Source organism: Papio anubis, chromosome 15, assembly GCF_008728515.1.
Source record: "Papio anubis isolate 15944 chromosome 15, Panubis1.0, whole genome shotgun sequence".
Lineage (NCBI taxonomy): Eukaryota > Metazoa > Chordata > Mammalia > Primates > Cercopithecidae > Papio > Papio anubis.
The window spans coordinates 87,180,099-87,207,283 of record NC_044990.1 but is presented as its reverse complement, the minus strand read 5'-3'; the positions used below and the strand labels follow the sequence as shown (position 1 = coordinate 87,207,283).

Below are 27,185 nucleotides of genomic sequence, written 5' to 3'. Positions count from 1 at the left end.
CAAAATGCCAAACCACATGCATTTTCCTCCTAACTGAAGGGTGTCAGGCTCATGCTTGGCTAATCACCAAGGAAACTGAAATTCAAAGGCAAGAGAGCACCACCGAAATAGCTCCATCCACCAACACTGGATTTTAATTCCCTGAACTGAAAGCAAGAGCAATTGGCTTACTTCACCTTGCTAAAGAAGGTCCAAGGGTTGCCCAGAGCTGGGGAATAGTGAATTCTTTATGTCTGCAGCCTCATCCCTCGCTGCGCCTTGTACCAGGTGAGAGAACAATACAAAACTGTGAAATGTGAGCACCTACTATGTGGCTAATAATTTTAGTGTCTCTCAAAATGTGCTTTCCAGATTCCCTAAAGGAGAATATCCTCTGGTGTTTAATAAAAAGGCAAATGCTTTAAACTTCACCCTAGGCCTCTTTAGTCATTATTGGAGAGGAGTCCAGGAAGCTGCATTTTAAACTTGCTCCCCAGTTAAGTTGGATGCACGTTACGTATGAGAATCACAGCTCCAGCTACTAGGAGCTTAGGATGCTCTATTAACTCAGTCCTTCTATGTGGTGCTGGCAGGTGAGAAAGGAGTGTGGGAGCATGGTTTGCTGGAAGTAACTGTTCACAGTGCATTTTATTTTATTTAATTAATTACTTTTTTTGAAGCAGAGTCTCACTTTGTCACCCAGGCTGGAGTGCAGTGGCACGATCTCTGCTCACTGCAACCTCCGCCTCCTGGGTCAAGCGATTCTCCTGCCTCAGCCTCCTGAGTAGCTGGGATTGCAGGCATACACCACCACACCTGACTAATTTTTGTATTTTTAGTAGAAACAGGGTTTTGCCATGTTGGCCATGGTGGACTTGAACTCCTGACCTCAAGTGATCCATCCGACTCAGCCTCCCAAAGTTTTGGGATTACAGGCATAAGCCACCATGCCCGGCCTACAGTGCATCTTAAATAAAGAAACACAGTCCTTCTGAGAACAGCCATTAGAGCTGATATTGATGTATTTTTAAATTGCTTATAAGTTTAAGATGAGATTACACTATAACTATACTCAAGGCTAAGCTATTTTCTTAGGGGAGTTAGCATTTTTTGAAAAGTTCTTGTAAAGGAAAAAAAAAACTTTCAAATACTTTTATCTAAGAGGGTAGCAATAAAGTACAGTATTTTTCAAAAATCCCTGGTTATTGTGGTACCCTATATATGCCATATATGGTGTTGGAATTTTGGAGAAAATGATATAAAAATGAGAGTGTGGTAAAGCAGAAGGAACAATAGACTAAGGGTTGGGAAGAAGGGATTCTCATTCTATTATAGTTTCTGCTTCTCAACCTGTAGAAACACTCATGGGCCACGTGCTGGCATAATTAATTGTGGGAACATGATAGTCAGCTTCTCTGAACCACAGTTTCTTATCTATTTGAGTTTTGATCTCTGGCCAGTTCACACTAAATTTTAATGATTTTATTGATTAGCATAATCCATCAATAAAATTATTATTTTAGGGGGCTAGGAATGGCTTACATGTAAATTTAGTATATGGGCATCTATTTAGATTTTCAGATTGCCTTTGATATGGCTAATGTCAAAAGTTATTAAAATATCATCAATGGATTGAGGAAGTTATCAGGGTTAAGACTAAATTTTTAATAAGCCAAGGAAAACAGCAGGGGCTAACCTTTTAAAAATATTTTGTAAAATATGTTACATGTTGTATTAGTGTGTTTTCACACAGCTGTAAAGAACTATCCGAGACTGAGTAATTTACAAAGGAAAGAGGCTTAATTGCCTCACAGTTCAGCATGGCTAGGAAGGCCTCAGGGAACTTCCAATCATGATGGAAGGCAAAGGGGAGGCTTTTGACTTTGCTCTTGTTGAATTTAACATGCTATACTAATAGAGATATTAAAAAGTCAATATGCAGCCCACAGCAGAAATAGAGTGGAGATCTGTGAATCATCACGTATATGCAACTGAATCTTGACAGTAGATAAGCTCCCTGCTCTGAGAAACATCATCAATATTCACAAAATGAAAGTAAATTCATACATCCATCAAATTTATAATCCCTTTCTCTATCATGTTATTTATATGATGCAAAATATAATCCTTAGGAAAGAAGTGGTTGGAATTAAATTTTTAATTAAACCACTTTTCTGGTGTTGGAAGTGGTGATAATTTAAAATGCAAAGTTTTGAGATAAACCCTTGAATTCAATATATCACATCAGAATATATGTGAAGATTAGATTTTAGCAAAATAAATAAGAGATCATTTTCAGCATATATAAATGTGTCCAATTATTTTCCCTGCCTGGTTTCAGTTTTCTATCTGAGGTTTGCTGAAAAGAGTCTCAATTTCTTCTGTAGTGGTAAACCAATGTCTATATATTGTCAATATTTATAAGCAACAGCTTCTATTCTTTTACTTTCCCATTAAGTGATTCTATCCACTAGTTTTTTTTTTTTTTTTTTTGCTTTCCTTCTGATTCAGTTTAAGTTGATGAATACTAATTAACAAAGAAGGTTATTAGGAACATATAGTAATGAGTAATGTTGTTAAGAGTCCTATCTAGATATCTAGAAATCTGTATATGGATATTCCCTTGAAATTGACATGGCGGAAATTTATGGATGTGCCTCATTGATTCCTTTATGAAAAAATATACCAATCAACTAGTTCATAAACTATCAATATTCTGGAAAATCTAAAGTTTTATAACTTTCTGTCAGGTCATGAAGCTAAAAGAATATATTAAATATTTGAAGAAGCAGAAGATTTTCTAAATGAGATATTACATTTTGTCTTAACAAAACCTAGGTAAGAAAAGGTGGATCATGCCTCCCGTAAAATACTGCCAAAGGTGAAATTCATGTAAGCAGTGGATCACCAGGAGCCTGGTAGAGCTACTTTTATTTTTCAAAACGTCTGCTCAAGGGGTGAACAAATACAGATGTAAATTAAGTTCTTTCTCTGCAGGTCAAAATATCTTTGTCAAATAGCTTTTAAGGGTATCAGTTTGGCTTAGACCAGACAGATTTGGTTGTTATGTCTGGGGATTCTGCCTGGAGAAAAGGAGAGAAATAAATGAAAACTGCCCTATTGATTAGTTCATGTTCTTTGTTTTTTAATTTAAAAGTTCACTCTCAGAGTCTTCTTGGGGACAATGCGTCCCCCACAAATCTCTGGGGAGGTAAAGGACGCGTTATGAAAGGTGTTCCTGACACAGGTGGAACTGAGAAGCTGAACAGACAGAGATCCCTGCAAGCATGTTATGTAAAAATCTTTACGGTGGGAGGCTGAGGAGAGTGGATCACCTGAGGTCAGGAGTTCGAGACCACGGTGAAACCCTGTCTCTACTAAAAATACAAAAAATTAGCTGGGCATGATGGTAGATGCCTGTAATCCCAGCTACTCGGGAAGCTGAGGCAGGAGAATCACTTGAACCCAGGAGGTGGAGGTTGCAGTGAGCCGAGATTGTGCCTTTGCACCCCAGCCTGAGCAACAAGAGCAAAACTCTATCTCAAAAAAAAAAAAAAAAAAAAAATGTTTAAGGGAAAAGAGGTTGGCTTTCATCACTAGATCATCTAGAATTGACCGCAGCATCAATGAGACAAAGATCTCTACTCAGGGACTTGCATAACAGCATAAATCTAAACAATAGAAACATTTCAAACTTAGTTTATTCAAAGATAGAGATACACTATTTTTAAAGAGGAGAAAAATATTACGTATTTTAGAGACGGGCTACAAATCAGTGACTTCATTCTTTTCCCCGCATCATTTCCATCAACAACGTTTTAGTGATATGATTCCCGTAAAGGCCTGTGGAAATCAGTGACATGAACAGTAATGATCAAGGCCTACGTGTCTGAGATTACAACTTGATCTGTAGGGTTGTGGTTTAGAGCTACAACGAAGGAATCATGACAAATACAATCAAAATCTACCCACAGAGAGATGCATCTACAAGCACAGTAGATAAGGTGGCTGTAAGTTTTTATGCCATTATAAAATTACAACTTAGAGTATGTATGTAAATTGTACAGAATGTTTTAATTTTATAAGGTGAAATCATATGGAAAGGATCTTTTAAAATGCGCAGTAAAATTTCCCACACCTGTATGCCTGATTAAAGTATTAGTTATTAAACTAAATGGTAAAGAATACATATATTTTTTACAAAATTCCCTTCAAAGGGAGCTACCCATCACAAACCATCCCAAATATTCTGTGAAAAACAAAATTTTGTTTTCTGTTTTCTCTCTTAATATTATAGTTGAGAAATATCTCAATTTTCTGTATTTAATACTATATAGAGAGAATTTAATTTAATTTTATGCTATATTTTTATATATTTTTATATTATATTTTTATATATTTAATTTAATTTAATATGTAGTTAGAGAAATATCTCAATTTTCTGTACATATCTTCCACTGAAGTATTTCAAGTGTCATAAGAAAGGCCAGAAAATACCATAATATAATCGGAGTGGTTACACCTTTCCTATCATCTACTGAAGCGATACCAGTAACCCTGTGTATATAAAAATAAACATTCTAACATGACTTCCAAAACATTACTTTATATAATGTGAGCACTTTCATAAGATAAAAGAATTGACTCTTTTTAAAAAAACAAATCAAGGACATTTTACCACTTACTTTATTTTGAGCAACTCAAAGGGGCCACCAATATTCTCATCTGAATGTATGGCAAAAGTTGATTGGATAACCTCTGCAATATTATCTGGTCTTCAATATCTGTGATTGATGAGTTCAAAATTTTATGAAGTACTGTTGTATTCCTGCACTGAAGACCTTCAGCCATTGTTGGGGAAATAGATGACTCACATACTTGAAAAGATGAGTAAAAATAATTGTACCTGCATATATTGCTTGTCATTGTACTTAATCTTTGGGACAAGTTTATGAGGTTCATAATTATATTTTCTTTAATGGTAAATTTCATGGTGTGAGGGTCCTTATCCTCCTCAAAGGCACACAGCAATGGAGCTGGAAATCAAACCCCCAACAGCTGGGCCCCAGGCAGGGCTCCTGCCCTTTCTACCCTCCTTCCACTATGCCACATGAATTCTATGAGTACAGACAACAAACACATTAGGAATTTCACCCCATGATGTGGTGAAGAGAGAAAAGCACAGGGAACTTGGGGAAAATAAGACACAATAGTGTCACTGCTAGCCTGTAGTGGCTTGCATAGTGTACCCTAAAATTCACGTCCACCCAGATGAACAGAATATGACCTTATTTGGCAATAGGGTCTTTGTAGATGAAATTAGCTAAATTAAGATATGGTCCTGCTGGATTAAATCTTTGTGAGAAGAGGAGAGAACACACAGAGGGATAGGGCCATGTGATGGAGGCACAGATTGGGGTGATAGGTTTGCAAGCCAGGAATGGGGGCCTGCAAGGCAGGAATGCCAATGGCTGGCTACCACCACAAGCTGGGAGAGAGACTTGGAACAGCCTCTCCCTCAGTGCCTCCAGAAGTAACCAACCCTGCCAACACTTGACTTTGAACTACTATCCTTCAGCACTGTGAAAAATAAATCTCTGTTGTTTTAAGCCACCCAGCCTATGGTACTTGGTTTTGGCAGGCCTAGGAAATTAATATGCAGCTGTACAATCTTTGGTGAATCACTGAACTTCACCAAGGCTTATTTACCTGAAAAATGGAAATAGTAATACTTATATCCAAGACCATGGTGACAATGTCACAGAAGTACTTTGTAAACTGGAAAATGTCATGCAAGCTTCAGGAATCATTATTGATAAGGGCAAAATGAGATCAAGGAAATTTAGATCAGGCCAAGAACTGGATCTGAGGGAAGATGGATAAGATTTGGAAAGACAAAGAAAAGGGATGTTCCAGGTAAGGAAAATCACATGCGCAAAACCTGACTCAGAGAAGTGTAGGAATCACTTAAAAATGAATCAAACGTGGCAAAGAAATTCTACAATGTTATCTGATAAAACTACTCCTCTTATCATCTGTCAAGATGAACCAATAAATACTTTATTAGCTTCCTAGGGTTGCTGCAACAAGTAATGAGTCAGGTGGCTCAAAACAAGAGAAAGGGGTTCCCTCTCTGCACTGGAGGCCAGCACTCTGGAATCTGGTCAAGACACACCGCCCGAGGCTCAACGGGTGGACCATTCCTGCCTCTTCCAGCTTCTGGGAGTTCCAGGTGTTTCAATACCTACCCGTGTGGTCACATGGCCTCCTCCTCTTCTCTCTCAAATCTCTCTCTGCCTAACTTTCGGAGTAGACTTTGGACGTAAAGCCCACCCATAACCCAGAATCACCTCCTCATCTCAAGATCTGTAACTTCATTATATAAATGAAGATCGTTTTTCCAAATAAGGTCATATTCACAGCCTCCATGGATGGGGGCCTGGAAATATTTTTGGAAGGCTCCTGTTCAGCCCATTACAATGCATAAGCATTTGGGGGGAGAAGGAGCTGAAACAGGGATGCATCATCTTAGGTGTAAGAACAATATCACCAACTTGTTGCCTATAAACCATTCAGGCCAATCACAATGGGATGCTTATCTGAGATCCAAAGAGATTCACTTCATGCTAATATAAATTTTCATAATAAACAACTTTCAGACAAAGATCCTATGAGCAGACAACAAACAAGGCTCATATAGGTAGGTGTCATATATTATATTACATATATATTATATAATAATTATTAATTTTGACCTATATTTTCATTAATGCAATTTTTATTACTTAAGGTTGTTTTACTATCTCCTAATCTATTTGCTTATTTCACATCAAAATTTAGGAGCTTAAAAATTCTATTTCTTACTAGAGGTAGTTTAGAATCACCTTAATGGAAATTTAACTCTCCTAAGAGCCAATGTCTTTCGCCAAATCATAATTCTTTCTTCTATCAAGATTCTTAATTTTAATAGCCAATAAAACTAGATACATTTCTGAATTTAATGCTTATCTATCATGTAAATCATCAGAATTTTAAGAGCAGCCCCTATAAGTGATAATCTCATATATGATTTAATATTTGCTAAAACAAATAACTAACCAAAAAACCCTACAAGCCTTCCTTAATTCAGATTCATGCTCATTAATGAGACCGTGTTAATATTTCATGTACAGCCTCTTCCCATTTACTTTAAAATATTTCTGTAATGGAGACTGGAAAATGTACTCTGCTCCTATGAGTAATGAAAAATTCAAATGTGTTTAGAAAAGATCTTCAGCTATAATTTAAATAATGTTGCTTAAACATTTCTAAAAGCACCTCAGAGCCTCTGTTCCAAACAAGACTCTGAAGCCTGGCCGTTCTTCCTGGTCAGAGCTTTAAGGATAGGCGAGTTCCTCCAGGTGGGGCTGGATGCCAATATCATCCAGGAGTAATAATTATCCTTCCTACAAAAGGTAATGAATTTCCACTAAAAAGACCAGGTAATCCTATCATGGAGGAGAAAGCGGTGATGAAGGAGATACGTTCTACCCCATCCATCTGGCCAAAAAAGTGGCAACAAAGAACCCCAGGGCCACTGGGGGCCAACTTGACTATCAGAGAGCTATTCAGCAATGTTCCTCCTATTGTCCAAACTAGACCTTGTATGTTGATTTCAAATCAGTTAACTTTTTCTACATGTCTTGATTTATAAAATACAGAAAGTGTTGCTGCCTTTTTCGAAACTGCAATAGCTCAAAATTTAAGTGTATGTGTCTACATTTGATTATTCAAATGGCATATGGCTTGACATATTGCCACAAATTACATATAATCTATACTGAACATGTGAATGAGTCCTCAGGGAGTCTTTTGGCTAAGACTCATTAATACATCTTAGTACAATAAAAGATTTTTATAAAACCACAAAACTGACTCCCATGATAAAAATCTTGCTTAAAAAACAAAGGTGATTTTACAGGAACATTCATGTTTCCACAGGGGTTTAGGCTGTGTACCAGCTAATCGGTTGGTTTCCTCTGTTTTGCTTTATTTCTATCAGAACTCAGCGAAATAATTATATTGACTTAAACTCAGTTGTTTTCTCAAAAATTTTCTAAAAATATTTGAGGCTAAAAATGGAAATTTTAAGTGAATGCACAACCATTTTTTAAATCGAACATAAACTAATTTAAAAACGATTATTCCCAAGCACATTTCCACTGACTGTAATGCAATTAGCATTTATTGAACATCTAGTGCACCTCCAACACACAACACAGACTCAGAAGGCACACCAAGTATGCACCCGCCTACAGTCACTTCTGTACACCCGAGGAGAAGTAATTCTCAGAAGGCACGCCAAGCATGTACCCGCCTACAGTCACTTCCGTACACCCGAGGAAAGCATGTACCCGCCTACAGTCACTTCCCTAAACCCGAGGAAAGCATGTACCCGCCTACGGTCACTTCCCTAAACCTGAGGAAAAGTAATTTCCTGAGATCATCACACTTCATTGTAACTTGTAAAATACTCCCTACAAATTCAACAAATATTTACTATGAAGAAAATATAGCCTGAAAATTGAAATACAAGTCTAAGATTCCTGTTTTCCTAAAGAATTTTTAATAGTGAAATCTCTCAAAGAACATGAATTATATTTCAAATGTATGTTTTTACAAAATTTATGTATATAAATTTATAATTGAATAAATATATGAGATATATACAATTATAAATATACACATATGCATTATATATTATAAATATATATACACGTAGAAATATATATAATATAAATATATGTATATATTTATATACATATATTGATATATTTATATATGTATTGATTATATAAGCATTTAAAATTTAATAAATTGTATATTATATTTATTAAATATACAAATATTTAATAAATGGAAATATAAAATATACATATATGAATATAAATATAGAATATGTATATAGTATGTATACAAATATATAAATATATTTATATTTGTATATATAAATACATACATAGTACATATACATATATTTATATTTGTATATATACAATATATTTGTATATATACACACATATTTATATTTGTATATATAAATATGTTTTACATATAAATATGTTTTATATATAAATATATAATATACATCTATATACACATATACATATAAAATCCTCCCTGGATTTTCTTCTGACGTGCCACTCACCACCCCAGCCTTCTTCTGAGACTGTGCCCCTCTAATGCCTCTCAAAGCTCCTTGTTAGCCTAACTACCACATCACTCAGATGCATTTTCTATTGACCCCTTTTCTTCCTTTCCCTTGGTTTCTATGATACTCCTTTTCTACTAACTTTTGTTTTCCCTCTCTTCCATTTTCTTCCTGAGTGCCATAATCAGGATACACATTTTCAATTATATAACCATATTTCCCAAAACCATCAACCTATCTTATCTCAGCATCAAGTACTTTTAGCATCGTATTAGAAGTTGCACAAAAAACCCCCCAAATTCAGAACATCTAAAACTGAATAGCATTCCTTCCAAACTGCTGCATCCTCCAGGGTTTCCTCTCTTGGTTGCCGTAATACCACCCTCTGTCAGAGAGTTAAGTGAGACCCTTCATGGTCCTTCCAGGCTGTCTCCTCGGCTTTGCACATGCAATCAGTCACTGTCCCTGCTTCCTCTTCCTCTGAACGCCTCCTCTTATCCTCTGGTATCACTCAAATGCACACCTTGACTGGGCATTTTCAAAGGCCCCTTTATTCTTTTACCAATATCTCCTGTATCAGGCCCTCTGCTTTTTTGTTTTTATTGCTTCATCTTCCTACTTTGTCTAAAAATAGTTCATGAGTTAACAGTGTCAAGAGGACAAAGCCCTTGGTGGTGCATGCATATTTACTCATGATTTGGCCCAACCCAATCTTCTTAGACATGTTACCTACCGCCCTTTCTACCCTGAACTGAACTTCTGACACAACTTCCCAAATACTCTGTAGGTGCTGTGTTGGAATGGCATCGCCCATCCACCCTGGTTGCTGCTTGGACTGCGGAGGCTGAAAAGGAGAAGCCTGCCTTCACGTAGGCTTGCACCAGGATCCAGTTGCTCTTTAGCTTCTACCAGTCTGGTGTGATGGCACAAGACTCAGAGGTAGACGGAGTTAGAACCACACTTCTGCTGCTTCTGCTGTGTTACCTGGTGAGCCTCCGTGAAGATGATTTTCCCTTGCAGTGGGAATCTCCAAGCCTAGTCCCTTCCTCCTTTGATGTTGAGTGCTAGGGTTTACACATGCTACTTGTGCAGGTGGGAGCAGTAACAGAAACAGCAACTGTAGCAGCAGCTTCTCAGTTTGGCTAGAGGCTTCCTGATCTAAGATAAGGCTGTAACTGTCTTAGTAACTCTGTTCTGTGGTGTGCTTGTAATGTCATTCCTGAAAGTTCAACTTAGAGTCTCCCAATGATTATTTTCTCAAACTAGATTATTTTCTGCTTAAATAGGTAGAGTGGATTCTGTCCTATACAACTGAATCCTGAATCAAAATTATATGTCTTTACAAGAATGTCCCCCCACTCTTTTATAATTAGTGAGCTCTCAATCACCCTTGAAGGTCTGGGTTTGGAAAGCATCTCTACACATTTTTTAAGCCACTAATTGCTTCCTTCCCTATGGTAATATATACATTTGTTGATATTATTATATCAATATAATACTTTATTCATATTAATATTTGTTCATTTGCCTTTCCCTATTTGAAGCTGAGATATTTGAGGGCAAGGAATAGGCTTTGTTCATCTTTGATTTTCGAATTCTCCTTCTTTGGCATAACACAGAGTCTCTGGAAACACTGGTCGAAATGAACTGAAATACACTGTAAGCCAGCGGTGAGAGATTTTACCCTCTAGCACGCCATCTGTACTAAGTGGGGTCAAAGGAGTAAGAGTAGGAGACAGAGAGCTGTACATGCAAAAGCAGGAGACACTAACTACAGCTGGGATTTGGACTGATGATAAATGAACACGGATTTAATACTGAAAGTTGGATAAAATTTGATCTTGTTAAGAAGACAAGGAGGATATTTCAAGCTTAATGTAAAGGAGTTTAAGGGAGGCTGAAAATGCAGAAAATATGAGTGGATTAGAAAAATAACCTGAACAGAGATCTTGCACAGGGGAGTTCTGACAGGTAAGAAATGAAAAGAAAAATTATGATCAGCTTGGAGAAGCCTGATATTAGCGTGGACTAAGGAGAATGATAATTTTTATATAGGTAAGAGGAAGTCCTTGAAGGTGTTGAAGTAAGAAGCATGTTTTACAAAGCTGGTTAGAGAACTGGGAAAGATCTGAGAGAGTGGCTTTCTTTCTTCCTTAAGTTGACATGCTTTAAGAAAAAATACTTTAATACTAAAAACTATATTCAAGGTAAGAAAACTCAGATGTCCAATGTTCATCTGTATTATGAATAATATTCCAAAATTTATAGCAGAGCTCTTTGTATTAAACCCAGGGATCCTTTGCTCATATAAAGTTATAATTCTAGAAACATTATGAGAAGACTCACACAGCGTGTGTCATCATTCTAAAGATGTTAATTCCGCATCAAGCTAAAAGAATATCACTTAGAAAAGTACCTATTGTGGGTTGTTCATCCAGCTTCCATTTATCCAAATAACACAATTTAAAATATCAACAACTCTAGAGCTTGTCCCAATGACCTTTGATCATTAGTGCACATGAAAAATTATGCAGTTCTGGCCACTTACCCTTCCTGCGTAGTGCATGATGGTAAAGGCTGTACCGTGGTCTTTGAGGGCAACATTCCCATTCCCATCCTTCATGGGGGAGTACACCGCATTTGTGTTTGAGGATTCTAGGAGACTTTGCAGCTTTTTTGGAAAATTTGATTCCACTGACCAAATCATTTGACTTTCTTCATCCAATAACGTGAGAAATCCAGATGGCTTCTGAGAGTTAAGAAGAGATGGGGAGTTGTTTTGTCTATTACTTAGTTTGATACTTTTGTTATGATTCATGCATGCTTGTTTATATTTTTGTTAGATTCATACAGACACTCAGAAAATGAATCAGTCTTTACCTTAATACATTTCTATTTCTGCCCCACCACCTAGCAGGTCTCTGATGTAAAGTAGACCCCCAATAATATTTATCAAATTAATGAACAAATAAGTAAAAAAAGTATTGTAATGTCATTAAAATACTGTAGTTATTTAAAAAGTACATTTTCATCTTATTAAGAAAAATAAAATTTCAGACTACAGGAAAATTGTCATTTTTCTTGACCTACAATCCATCTAAAATATTCCACACCTATGATGAGACAAGAAACTTATCAAAAAATAAAGCTCATCATGATGTTAAGTCATAAAAATTATGGCAAAGCTGGGCACAGTGGCTTAGGCCTATAATCCGAGCCCTTTGGTAGGCCAAAGCAGTCAGGTCACTTGAGCTCGGAGTTTGAGACCAGCCTGCCTGGGCAATATGGTAAGACCTCATCTCTATTAAAAAAAATAATAATAATACAGAAATTAGCTGGGCATGGTGATGTGTGCCTGTAGTCCCAGTTTCTCAGGAGGCTGAGGTGGGAAGATCACTAGAGCCCAAGAGGTATAGGTTGCATGGAGCCATGATCATGCCACTGCACTCCATCCTGGACAACAGAATGCAACCCTGCCTCAAAAAAAAAAAAAAAAAAAAAAAAGAGAGAATGTCCAAGATGGCTGAATAGGAACAGCTCTGGTCTGCAGCTCTCAGTGTGATCAATGCAGAAGACAGGTGATTTCTGCATTTCCAACTGAGGTACCTGGTTCATCTCATTGAGACTGGGTGTACAGTGGGTGCAGCCCATGGAGGGTGAGCCGAAGCAGGGTGGGGCATCACATTACCCAGGAAGCGCGAGGGGTCAGGGGATTTCCCTTTCCTAGCCAAGGGAAGCCATGACAGACTGTACCAGGAAAATTGGGATACTCCTGCCCAAATACTGCACTTTTCCAATGGTCTTTGCAAATGGCACACTAGGAGATTATATCCCACGCTTGGTTCAACGGATCCAATGCCCACAGAGCCTTGCTCACTGGTAGCCCAAGATCAAACTGCAAGGCAGCAAACCTGGCTGGGGGAGGGGCGTCTGCCATTGCTGAGGCTTGAGTAGGTAAACAAAGTGGCCAGGAAGCTCAAACTGGGTGGAGCTCACCACAGCTGAATGAGGTCCGCCTAACTCTGTAGACTCCACCTCTGGGGGCAGGGCATAGCTGAACAAAAGGCAGCAGAAACTTCTGCAGACTTAAACATCCCTGTTTGACAGCTCTGAAGAGAGCAGTGGTTCTCCCAGCATGGTGTTTGAGCTCTGAGGACAGACAGACCACCTGCTTAAGTGGGTCCCTGACCCCTGTGTAGCCTAACTTGGAGACACCTCCCAGTAGGGGCCGACTGACACCTCATAGAGTCAGGTGCCCCACTGAGATGAAGCGTCCAGAGGAAGGATCAAGCAGCAATATTTACTATTCTGCAATATTTGCTGTTCTGCAGCCTCCACTGGTGATACCCAGGAAAACAGGGTCTGGAGTGGACCTCCAGCAAACTCCAACAGACCTGCAGCTGAGGGAACTGACTGTTAGAAGGAAAACTAACAAACAGAAGGTAATAGCATCAATATCAACAAAAAGGGCATCCACACCAAAACCCCACATATAGGGCATCATCATCAAAGACCAAAGGTAGATAAAACCACAAAGATGGGGAGAAAACAGAGCAGAAAAGCTGAAAATTCTAAAAACCAGAGTGCCCTTTCTCCTCCAAACGATTGCAGTTCCTCACCAGCAACGGAACAAAGCAGGATGGAGAAAGGCTTTGATGAGCTGACAGAAGTAGGCTTCAGAAAGTCGGTAATAACAAACTTCTCTGAGCTAAAGAAGGATGTTCGAACCCATCACAAGGAAGCTAAAAACCTTGAAAAAATATTAGATGAATGGCTAACTAGAATAAACAGTGTAGAGAAGACCTTAAATGACCTGATGGAGCTGAAAACCATGGCACGAGAACTACGTGATGCATGCACAAGCTTCAGTAGCCGATTTGATCAAGTGGAAGAAAGGGTATCAGGGATTGAAGATCAAATTAATGAAATGAAGTGAGAAGAGAAGTTTAGAGAAAAAAGGAGTAAAAAGAAATGAATAAAGCCTCCAAGAAATATGGGACTATGTGAAAAGACCAAATCTACATTTGATTGTCATACCTGAAAATGATGGGGAGAATGGAACCAAGATGGAAAATACTCTTCAGGATATTATCCCAGAGAACTTCCCCAAACTAGCAAGGCAGGCCAATATTCAAATTCAGGAAATACAGAGAACACCACAAAGATACTCCTTGAGAAAAGCAACTCCAAGACACATAATTGTCAGATTCACAAGGTTGAAATGAAGGAAAAAATGCTAAGGGCAGCCACAGAGAAAGGTCAGGTTACCCACAAAGGTAAGCCCGTCAGACTAACAGTGGATCTCTCGGCAGAAACCCTACAAGCCAGAAGAGAGTGGTGGTCAATATTCAACATTCTTAAAGAAAAGAATTTTCAACCCAGAATTTCATATCTAGCCAAATAATCTTCATAAGTGAAGGAGAAATAAAATCCTTTACAGACAAGCAAATGCTGAGAGATTTTGTCACCACCAGGCCTGCCTTACAGGAGTTCCTGAAGGAATCACTAAACATAGAAAGGAACAACCGGTACCAGCCACTGCAAAAACATGGCAAAGTGTAAAGACCATCAATGCTAGGAAGAAACCGCATCGACTAATGGGCAAAATAACCAGCTCACATCATAATGACAGGATCAAATTCATACATAACAATATTAAACTTAAATGTAAATGGGCTAAATGCCCCAATTAAAAGACACAGACTGGCAAACTGGATACAGAGTCAAGACCCCTCAGTGTGCTGTATTCAGGAGACCCATCTCACATGCAGATACACACATAGGCTCAAAATAAAGGGATGGAGGAAGATCTACCAAGCAAATGGAAAACAAACAACAAAAAAAGCAGGGGTTGCAATCCTAGTGTCTGATAAAACAGACTTTAAACCAACAAAGATCAAAGGAGACAAAGAAGGTCATTACATAATGGTAAAGGAATCGATTCAACAAAAAAGAGCTAGCTATCATAAATATATATGCACCCAATACAGGAGCACCCAGATTCATAAAGCAAGTCCTGAGAGACTGAAAAAGAGACTTAGACTCCCACACAATAATAATGGGAAAATTTAACATCCCACTGTCAATATTAGACAGATCAATGAGACAGAAGGTTAACAAGGACATCCAGGACTTGAACTCAGCTCTGCACCAAGCAGACCTAACAGACATCTACAGAACTCTCCACCCCAAATCAACAGAATATACATTCCTCTCAGCACCACACTGCACTTACTCCAAAATTGACCACATAGTTGGAAGTAAAGCACTCCTCAGCAAATGTAAAATAACAGAAATCACAACAAACTATCTCTCAGACCACAGTGTAATCAAATTAGAACTCAGGATTAAGAAACTCACTAAAAACTGCACAACTACATGGAAACTGAACAACCTGCTCCTGAATGACTACTGGGTAAATCACGAAATGAAGGCAGAAATGAAGATGTTCTCTGAAACCAATGAAAACAAAGACACAAAATACCAGAATCTCTGGGACACATTTAAAGCAGTGTGTAGAGGGAAATTTATAGCACTAAATGCCCACAAGAGGAAGCAGGCAAGATCTAAAATCGACACTCTAACATCCAATTAAAAGAACTAGAGAAGCAAGAGCAAACAAATTCAAAAGCTAGCAGAAGGCAAGAAATAACTAAGATCAGAGCAGAACTGAAGGAGATAGAGACACAAAAAACCCTTCAAAAAATCAGTGAATCCAGGAGTTGTTTTTTGAAAAGATCAACAAAATTGATAGACCACTAGCAAGACTAATAAAGAAGTGAGAAAAATAAAATAGATAGAATAAAAAATGATAAAGGGGATATCACCACTGATCCCACAGAAATATAAACTACCACCAGACAATACTATAAACATCTCTATGCAAATAAACTAGAAAATCTAGAAGAAATGGATAAATTCCTGGACACATACACCTTCCAAGACTAAACCAGGAAGAAGCTGAATTGCTGAACAGACCAATAGCAGGCTCTGAAATTGAGGCAACAATTAATAGCCTACCCACTAAAAAAAGTCCAGGACCAGACGGATTCCCAGTCGAATTCTACCACAAGTACAAAAACGAGCTGGTACCATTCCTTCTGAAACTATTCCAGTCAATAGAAAAAGAGGGAATCCACCCTAACTCATTTTATGAGGCCAGCATCATCCTGATACCAAAGCCTGGCAGAGACACAACAAAAAAGGAGAATTTTAGACCAATATCAAGGACCAATATCCCTGATGAACATTGATGCGAAAATCCTCAATAAAATACTGGCAAACCTAATCCAGCAAAACATCAAAAAGCTTATCCGCCAATATCAAGTTGGCTTCATCCCTGGGATGCAAGGCTGGTTCAACATACGCAAATCAATAAACGTAATCCATCACATAAACAGAACCAAAGACAAAAACCACATGATTATCTCAATAGATGCAGTAAAGGCCTTTGACAAAATTCAACAGCCTTCATGCTAAAAACTCTCAATAAACTAGGTATTGATGGAATGTATCTCAAAATAATGAGACCTATTTATGACAAACCCAAAGCCAGTATCATACTGAATGGGCTAAAACTGGAAGCATTTCCTTTGAAAACTGGCACAAGACAGGGATGCCCTCTCTCATCACTCCTATTGAACATATTGTCGGAAGTTCTGGCCAGGCAATCAGGTGAGAGAAAGAAATAAAGGGTATTCAATTAGGAAAATAGGAAGACAAATTGTCCCTGTTTGCAGATGACATGATTGTATATTTAGAAAACCCCATCGTCTCAGCCCAAAATCTCCTTAAGCTGATAAGCAACTTCAGCAAAGTCTCAGGATACAAAATCAGTGTGCAAAATCACAAGCATTCTTATACACCAATAACAAACAGAGAGCCAAATCATGAGTGAATTCTCATTCACAATGGCTACAAAGAGAATAAAATACCTTGGAATCCAACTTACAAGGGATGTGAAGGACCTCTTCAAGGAGAACTACAAACCACTGCTCAGTGAAATAAAAGAGGACACAAACAAATGGAAGAACATTCCATGCTCATGGATAGGAAGAATCAATATCGTGAAAATGGCCATACTGCCCAAGGTAATTTATAGATTCAATGCCATCCCCATCAAGCTACCAATGACTTTCTTCACAGAATTGGAAAAAACTACTTTAAAGTTCATATGGAACCCAAAAAAGCCCATATTGCCAAGACAACCCTAAGCAAAAAGAACAAAGCTGGAGGCATCACGCTACCTGACTTCAAAGTATACTACAAGGCTACAGTAACCAAAACAGCATGGTACTGGTACCAAAACAGAGAGATAGAGCAATGGAACAGAACAGAGGCCTCAGATATAACACCACACATTTACAACCATCTGATCTTTGACAAACGTGGCAAAAACAAGAAATGGGGAAAGGATTCCCTATTTGATAAATGGTGCTGGGAAAACTGGCTAGCCATATGTAGAAAGCTGAAACTGGATCCCTTCCTTACACCTTTTACAAAATTTAATTCAAGACGGATTAGAGACTTAAATGTTAGATGTAAAACCATAAAAACCCTAGAAGAAAACCTAGGCAATACCATTCAGGACATAGGCATGGGCAAGGACTTCACGTCTAAAACACCAAAAGCAATGGCAACAGAAGCCAAAATTGACAAATGGGATCTAATTAAACTAAAGAGCTTCTGCACAGCAAAAGAAACTATCATCACAGTGAACAGGCAGCCTAAGAGCCGTCCTGGCCAACATGGTGAAACCCCGTCTCTGCTAAAACTACAAAAATTAGCCGGAAATGGTGGCACACATCTGTAGTTTCAGCTACTCAGGTGGCTGGCTGAGGCAGGAGAATTGCTTGAACCCAGGAGGCAGAAGCTGCAGTGAGCCGAGATCGTGCCACTGCACTCCAGCCTGGGTGACAGAGCGAGACTCGGTCTCAAAGAAAAGAAAAGAAAAGAAAAGAAAAGAAAAGAAAAGAAAAGAAAAAGAAAATCCAAAGACTGCAATTGCCTGAGAGCTGTATTGGTGAGATCACTCCCTTTCAGCCAAAGGGAATGAAAGCTAATAATGCCAGCCACGGGACATGCACACCCCTGGTGGGGCTCACACAGCAGAGCGTGCTCCTTGAAGATACTCAGCAACAATGACAGCCACCTCTAAAACGAGAAACCAAATAACCTCCCTGGGAAGGAAAGAAAGAGAAGGCCCAATGCGGTGGAGAATGGCACTAGAAAGGAAGTAGGAACGCCTTCAAAAGCAAGCTCACCCACCTTAGCAAGTTACCTGACGTCAGCAATGCCTGGTGAGACTGCTGTTGCCAACACAAAAGTGTTTTTGGATAAAAGAATTTGAAGAAGAAAGCCCCTTACTGGGAGGACTAGTTCAACAGGAAGTTCCATAGAACACATTGCAAGAAGTTCAGAGTGGCCGGGGGACCCCATGAGGAGTCCCCTAAAGAAGCTGAAGGTGAATAAATATATACGTATATTTATATATAAGATATATAAACATTTATTTTTATATAAGATATATAATATATAAATATATAATATATAAATATATAAATTATGTGTGTGTGTGTGTGTGTGTGTATATGAGAGCAGCCCTAGAAAATGGTCTATGTGAGAAGTTTGCCAAGGATTGGTTCCATCTGTGATGTCTTCAAAATCAAACAATTCTTTACATCAACTAATAGCAAGCTATTTGCTGAAGAGTAAGTAAAATGTTGATATTACAATATTATCCATCATTCCTTCATGTATTGATCTGAGCATCAGGTCATGATACTTCTGTAAATACTGTTACAGATTCACATACAAACATACACAAGACACACAGCAGAAAGACAAATGAGCCATGGCAAGGTTGTCTGCAAGTCTGTTTCTGTTTCAAGGGCAGTGACAGATGTCTTCTCTGGGGTGAAAATATTCACTTGTTTGGTAAAGTGGTCAATGTGTATTGCAGTAACTCAAAGACAGGGCCCCGAATCAGTATAAAGATGATAGACATTCCGAGAGCTCACGGATTCTGCTCCAAAAATCAACATCATGTTCGCCAGGGATAAGGTGGTTGATTACTAGCAACATTTTTGAAGCATTATTATTTGTATTGTCTTCAAATTAAAAACAAAATCTTGTGTGTTATGTTTTCTGGATGTCTGAAATAAAACAATAAAAGAATGGGGCGATTAACCTTTTAGACTTTTAAAACTTGTGGAAGTGCCTAAAAACAAAAATAGAACCTGGGGAAATAAGCCATAAGAAAGGGATTAATTGGCCGGGCATGGTGACTCATGCCTATAATCCCAGCACTTTGGGAGGCCGAGGTAGGCGGATCACGAGGTCAGGAGATTGAGACCATCCTGGCTAACATGGTGAAACCTGGTCTCTACTAAAAATACAAAAAAATTAGCCAGGCGTGGTGGTGGGCGCCTGTAGTCCCAGCTACTTGGAAGGCTGAGGCAGGAGAATGGCGTGAACCCAGGAGGCAGAGCTTGCAATGAGCCAAGATCATGCCACTGCACTCCAGCCTGGGCGACAGAGGGAGACTCTGTCTCAAAAAGAAAAGAAAGGGATTGATGACCTTCAATTCCTTTACTAGTAAAGGGTTAGAAGAGATTGCATGGCTCTAATCCATGTGAAAGGTTGTCGTAGTTTCACCTTCATCAGATACTACAGAGTGCAACAAAATGTACTAGACACTTGGAGGATTTGGTAAAAATCTGGATCAGCCCCTCCCCTCAGGGCCAGGGACAAATAGGTAATCCTTGAAATATAAATATGGCCCATGCAAGTTTTCATTCTGATGACCCCTGGTTAGCAGTGGAAGAGAACACGGCAAGCTGGAGAGAAGGTGCTGGATGCCTGAGGCTTCCCATATACAATTAAGTATACAGTCCTGCCAGTTTGAAGACATTTTTAAACCTTAAGTAATTATAGGCTCTGTATGTCACTATGAGGGCTTTCTGGAGGAAGAGGGCTATAATTTTAAAAAAGAAGAATGCTGACAAGTTACTAGCAGGAACAAGAATGTGTTAATCAGAAAAATTTATAAAATAATTTAGAAATCTATCTTTATGGAAAGACAGACTAAAGAATGACATATTCTCCAATTAGATGAACGCTGTCTGTTTTCAACAATGTCCATGTGTCTTGGAGATATTGTGAGTAAATCCATATAATGTTTTCTTATATTAGTACATCGCAATTGCTGTTTATGTGATAGATTTTGGCTTATATGATAGAGACACAGGGTCAAAATGTTTTTCACTGTAAAGTAGAAAAAATAAAGTAAACTCTAAACAGCTGCAGATGCCGTGAGACTCTTAATTTAACTGATATTATATATGTGTTTATATGTTATTCCTGCCAACTTTTCCAAATTTTAAATCTTAGAAACTTTGAAGATAAATTAACAAAAAAGATTCTGTTGAACTTGTTTTATGGTGTGATTAATCTTAGGTATTATTTTATAAAAAGTCCTTTTTTTTGCAATAAGCACTTATAATTGCCAAAAGGACAGTTTTAGTGATGTTGAATAAACAGTATTGAATATTTCTATATCAAAATGATCTGATATTTCTTGTCCTTTTAATGAATTGGTGATGCTTCAAATGCCCTTTCAGAAAAAGATAACTTGTGCACCTCAATGGATTTTGAAAAATTACTGCAGAACCTCACATATAAAGATATCTCAAAAATAAGGCCTCCTGAAAGAAAATTATTTGTCTCCAGTATATTTAAATCCATGTATCCTGTTAAGTATCTAATTATATTATATGAATACCTGGAAAAAAAAGTCCAAAACTCCATTCTGGTTACCAGGAGAATATGCTGTTTCCATGGTAACTCCCTCTTGTACACATTCCACTTGCTCGTGGAGAAAAAGCACTTCATTGATATAGTGGTGCATCTTCTCATTGGTCATGTTGACACAAAGCTATTGTGGAGAAAACAAGAAAACATTTCACAAGATAGTACAGCAGTGCATATTCACTTGTTCAATGACAGTTTTAGATTGGTAAAGTATTGACTCAGGGAGGTTCCAATCAATTAGTCTATCAAAATAAAGCATTACAACGTTGCCTGAGAAGTCAGTTTCAACTGAAGTCCAGTAATGGACTTGCACATATTTCACAAGTCAAATATATCTGATACCATATCATCTAACTATTCAAAGTATGTTAAAAACAACAAAAAGTATGATTACAATATTAACTTATAAATGTTGAGTCTCAAATATATTTGAGCACTTAAAATATTTCCAAAAGGAAAATATATTTGAGCTCTCATCAGGAAATGAAGATAAAGCTGGGTTTGCCATGAGATCCCAGAGAAAAGAGAAGCATTTCTTGAGGGCCTCATTTCTGATTGCATATTAGTGATGGGTAAGAATGAATGTGGTGGTTCTTTCAGAAACAGTAATCGCCAGTCAAATCATTTTATTGTAGAAATTATTTTCTTTATCAGAAAATTTTCCACATTCCTCCAACTGTCAATTTTTCTCTTTCCACAAGACATTCCCACGAGGAAACAAATATGTTATTTCTTAATCTTAAAAAAAAAAAACTTTATCTTAAAGTATTTAAAAAACTAAACCATAACTCAAATCTAACCAGCATAAAATCTGACTTCCCCTCTAGTCTACTATTCTACTTCTCTGCTTCCTTTCATATCAACACACACACACACACACACACACACACACACACACACACGGCTGATTTCTACTTATTATCTCAAATTCTTCTCTTCCCACTCTCTCTTGAAACCACTCTAATAAAACTTTGGACACCATGGCGCCATCAAAATTGCTTTTGTGGAACTCATCAGCAATGTACACATTTCTTTTTTTTTTTTGGAGACAGAGTCTCGCTCTGTTGCCCAGGCTAGTGCAGTGGTGCAATCTAGGCTCACTGCAAGCTCTGCCTCTCAGGTTCACGCCATTCTCCTGCCTCAGTCTCCCGAGTAGCTGGGACTACAGGCTCCCGCCACCACGCCTGGCTAATTTTTTGTATTTTTAGTAGAGACGAAGTTTCACTGTGTTGGCCAGGATGGTCTCAATCTCCTGACCTCGTGATCCGCCTGCCTCAGCCTCCCAAAGTGCTGGGATTACAGGTGTGAGACACCGCGCCTGGCCAGCAATGTGCACATTTCTAAATCCAATGTTCAAGTCTCACATTTGTTTCTCTTGACCCATCCCCACCGCAGCGTAATTTGACTGAGTTGGTTTCTCTCCTTCCATGGAGCACTTTCTCACCTGTCCTCCAGGACACCACACTCTCTTGGCTTTCTAGCTCACTGGCTGCTTCCTCCCTATCTCCTTTCCCAACTCTTTATGGACTCCTGCCTGCTCATGTTGGAGTGTCCAGGGGCTCTGTTTGTGGGCCTTGTCTCTTCTCTGTCTACACCCACTTCCTTTGTGAGTTCACTCAGTCTTACAGACCCTCATGCTCCCTCACCTGCACCCTAAACCACTATGTTATACTAGACAAAATTTAAAGCTGCTTAGAAATATGTAGTGCTCAGTAACTAAAAATAATTACAGATCAATATTTATTTAGATGGAAACAATTGATAAAACATTTGAAAGACACTTAGATCTCATCTGCGAGGGGAATAATATCTATGATATTTAATGAGAAATATCTTGTATTAATATAAACAAATGCCAAAGCTTTTGTTAAAAATTAACAAAATATTAGCCAGGTGCGGTAGCTCACACCTGTAATCCCAGCACTTTGGGAGGCTGAGGCAGGTGGATCACCTGAAGTCAGGAGTTCGAGACCAGTCTGACCAATATAGTGCAACCTCGTCTCTACTAACAATACAAAAATTAGCCTGGCATGGTGGCGGGTGCCTGTAGGCCTAGCTACTCAGGAGGCTGAGACAGGAGAATCGCTTGAACTCGGGGGGCGAAGGTTGCAGTGAGCCGAGATCACGCCACTGCACTCCAGCCTGGGTGACATAGCAAGACTCTGTCTCAAATAAATAAAATAAATAAGAAAGACTGGAAAAAAAGAGCACAGAAAAGAAAGAACTTCCTGGGTTCCTCTTTTCCACACACCCCAAATCTTCTCCAAGTCTGATGTCATCACAACACCTGGGAAGTAGGAGCTCCTTCTAGAAGTTCTGGTCCTGCTGATGGGCACTCATGTCCTCCTTCTAGCCCATATAAGCACAGCTTCCAGTGAGCAAGACAAATTACCTTCTAAAGTGACCAGCACCAGGTCACTCCATATTCTCCCAAAGGGAGCTCCCACTTACCCTTAAGGGTGTGGCTAGTAATGTATTGAGAATTACATGCACCTAGATGGAAAAGGGCATTTTCTCAAAAATCCAGTTACTTAGGAGAATGGAAATTTATGACATGAAGAAGTCTCAGGGGGTAACTTCAGAAGTAGGGCATGAAGAAGTCTCAGGGGCTAACTTCTTCAGAGAAGAAACAAACGCATCAAAGAGCAGAACACGGGTGTGAACACAGAAGGGAATGTGGCGTGGGACTGAGTGGATTTGCTGTAAGTTCTAGTCTTCTTGCCAGGGTTAGAATGTTGTGCGTAGGTGTAGCTAGCTCAAACATCTTCAGAAACGGGGCGATGACAGCATGAGAGGGTGGCAGGCAAGGGGTTCCTTGACTGAAGCAGAGGTGGGAGAGCTCAACGTGCAGAGGTCTTTACAACCTGATGGAGTTAGTTTAATGATGAATGCACATGGTCTTTTTCATTATTAACACGACAGGTGGAGAATAACCGTATAGTAGACATATACCAAACAAAATATTAAAGTAATAGCCATATTGAAATAAGATCTGAATATCACATATTGACATCCAAATCATAAGAAAAGTAATTCTTAGCTTCAGGTCAAAAAATGGTGCTCCATGATGACCACTCTTCCCAGTGGTTTTTCTTGTCTTTCTGCCTTCATGGGTAAAAGATGGTTTCTTAAATTCAGTGATAAATGAATTTCTGTAGATAGAAGTAGTTTCCCTAAAACATTCTATTACAACATGAAATCTAAGTTAAAAATTAAAGAAGAACCTGCCATGTTGTGGTGGTCCTAGAAGTCATTTTAAACCTAAAGAACTTGAGAGGATTTGTATAAACCAGGAGAATGGCCTTCTTCCCCCAGCACTCCCTCCAAGGTTACTGGATTTTCTTCCTTGTATATTATTTGCCCAGAAAGTAACTAGAACTTTTCCTCTCTGTCTTCTGGCAACTAGATTTCAAGAGAAATGCACAAAGCGGGAAGTTCCTTACCTTTTAAACTAAGTGTTTCTTAGGTAAACTCACACTTCAGTGATCACTTCTCTTAATTAAAATAGTCGCTTTGGATGAGAACATACCATATAAAACATTTAATTTTAAAGGCGCTGTTGTTAAGGCAAATACGATTTGAATATGGACACAGACCAATAAATTCTGCACATTATAGCTGGCAGAGGGAGGAGTGGCATTCAGTATCTAAATATCATATGAAAAATATTTTCTTTCTTGTAACTGATACAGTCTAGCACATTTATCCTCTTGAATTATTCCATGAAAACCAAGTGATGCCAGGCGATCCAGATCTTCATGATCAGTTTCTATGTTTATCTTATCCTACAGGGCATAAATCTCCAGTAATGGTTTTGGAAAGAAAAACCATTTTCCATGCAACTGTGTAGCATCTGTCCACAATTGCATCCCTACTGTTAAAGTAATACATCTGCTTGTCACTTTCATTTCAATCATAAATAAAAAATAAAATTCTTAAAGAGAAATAAAAACTGTTCCAACTATTTCACTTTGCTTCAGAAATAATATTTTGATGCATTCCTTTAATAATTTGTTAAATTCCAATAATAAGATAATTTTGCTATAAAGGAATAATAAGTGCTATGAAATTATTAAAGTTTGGGGTGAAATATTTACTGAAAATGTACAGAAAATAAATGACTTCTTTTATGGAATGAAACCATTGGAAAATATTCTTTGACTATATGATATATACAATTGTAACTTCTCAAGTTATTATTAAAAATACATTGAATCATCTAAAAATTAACACAAATAGGTCTGTCCTTTACCTCAACAATTTGACTGTTTATGGATAGTGTGCTTAAGTAGAATACATTTTAGGGAACAAATTGCTGAGAAACAAATGTTGAATCCATGAAATAAAGTAATGTCTATTACTGTGCGAAACGATAAGAAGTTTGATAAAAATGATTCCAAATTTTAAAAAATCAGTGACTGATTATTTACAAGACATACCCACATTATATGACATTTTGTTTTCCTCTCATTTTGAGATTGTCTAACTGAAAATACTTAGATGGACATGGATGACTCTAACATATTTCATACAATTCTTTTGTTATTTTGCATTCAGAATAGGTTGCAGCTCTGTAGGTACAAAAATTGCTTTCGATCACGATCTGAGTGTACCCTCCTGGCCTTGACTGCCTTACAGAACACAACCTCTGTTGTGTTTTGACTGACCTGAGGCTTCTCATAATAGAAAACAGATACTATAATTGTTTTTTTCTTACTGATATTTTACTGAGTTGAATATTGGCTTCACTGAATTGATCCCCCGGTTTAATCAAAGCAGTGAAACCAAGTGTGAATGTAGATGAAACCGTGGGAAATACAAGGATGGGAAGAAGTGAGGTCTCAGGTTCCTTCCTTTTCTCCACAAAGGTCTAAAGCAATCTACCGAACTTTGGATAACAGAAATGGATGTGGCCTGTGTCTTTGGATAGAGCAACCCAATTTATTCCTCTCCTGGTCAAAATGATTGATAAAACCTACAGCTTCTCTGTTGGACTTCTAGCATTGTTAAGCTTCAGCATCAGCTGTGAGTTCTTTTTGTGGCATAGGGTGATCTTTACAATACACCTGAACCTTTTATTGAACCTCGTGTTCTTTGTGTTCTGGGGGGAAAAAAAATCTTAAAATAAATTATTGAAATCCCATAGAGAAAATTCCAGCTTCTTGTGTAAAACCAAGTAGCCTGTGGACTGATTTCCAATTTGTACCTTTTATTATGAAGGTGCCTTCTGGAACTGAATCTATATTTGTGTTTCCAACAGCGGAGAGTGATGTGGAGTGATAGTGAGTCACTGGAAACATATGTAGTTTAAAGTAGAATGTTTTTCAAAATAATTTTTGTGTAATGTGTCCATTAAAATGTTTTACTTAAAGTTTGCCTTCATTCTAAACTGTTCAAAGCACTCATTGTTTGAACCAAAGTTAAAATATAGAAGTACTGTGGCATGAAATTCAAAACCACTAGAACATGTAGCTAAGGTTAACAATAGGAACATACTCAATATCAGATACCTCACTGAAAATTTAAAAAATGTACCCCACAAACCAAATGGTTTTGCCAAAGTCGTGGATAAAACCTTATTCTTCATTTATTTTCACTAAACTGTGTATGTGTATGTGAACGTGCACATGTGGGCGTGTGTTCCACACAATCAAAGATTAGAGTGAAGATTTTTACAGGCAAATCAGTTCGTATACCTAGAAGCATAAATCTGCATCAATCATTGGCATCACTGGCTTCAATGCAAAACAACCATTCATTTTTCAAATCTACCTATTGTAGAGTTGTTTTGGGGTTCAATTAGATCTCCGAGTATTCCTCAGAGTAGACGTGAATGTGGGTGAAAGCTGAGTATTCATAAATGCTCATGAATAATTACCAAGTAACCACTTAGATAGTATTTGCTCTTCTCTAATTAAAATACATGCTTTGTACATGAAGTGCCACTGCTAAGTGGTTTACTAATAAAAATTATGCACCCCTGGAACACACTCTTTAGGAACGGAACCTTACTGCTTATCCAGATGGCTCATCATTTGTATTAACGACAAACAATTTCTTGAGTAAATTTTCACCAACTGTTCTCCCTTTATTTTTATTACTCAGTGAAACATATCTGACACAAAAATATAATAGAGCATGGCATATACATCACATAATTAAAGTAGGAGATTAATTAAAGCTGACTCCAGCTGAAGGCAGAGCC

The 27,185-nt window shown here is 38.0% G+C and overlaps 1 protein-coding gene across 4 annotated transcripts in view; it reads right to left on the bottom strand.

Annotated features, from left to right (window-relative positions):
* Positions 1–27,185, bottom strand: part of MYO16 (myosin XVI) — a 574,351-nt gene that overhangs the window by 175,349 nt on the left and 371,817 nt on the right. For all 4 annotated transcript variants that reach the window (XM_021929768.2, XM_021929769.2, XM_003914068.5 and 1 more), the window contains exons 22-23: positions 20,952–21,104; positions 11,718–11,918 (exon numbers count right to left, since the gene is read on the bottom strand). In XM_021929768.2, coding sequence (XP_021785460.2) covers positions 11,718–11,918; positions 20,952–21,104 — 354 coding nt within the window. The remainder of the gene's footprint in view (positions 1–11,717; positions 11,919–20,951; positions 21,105–27,185) is intronic.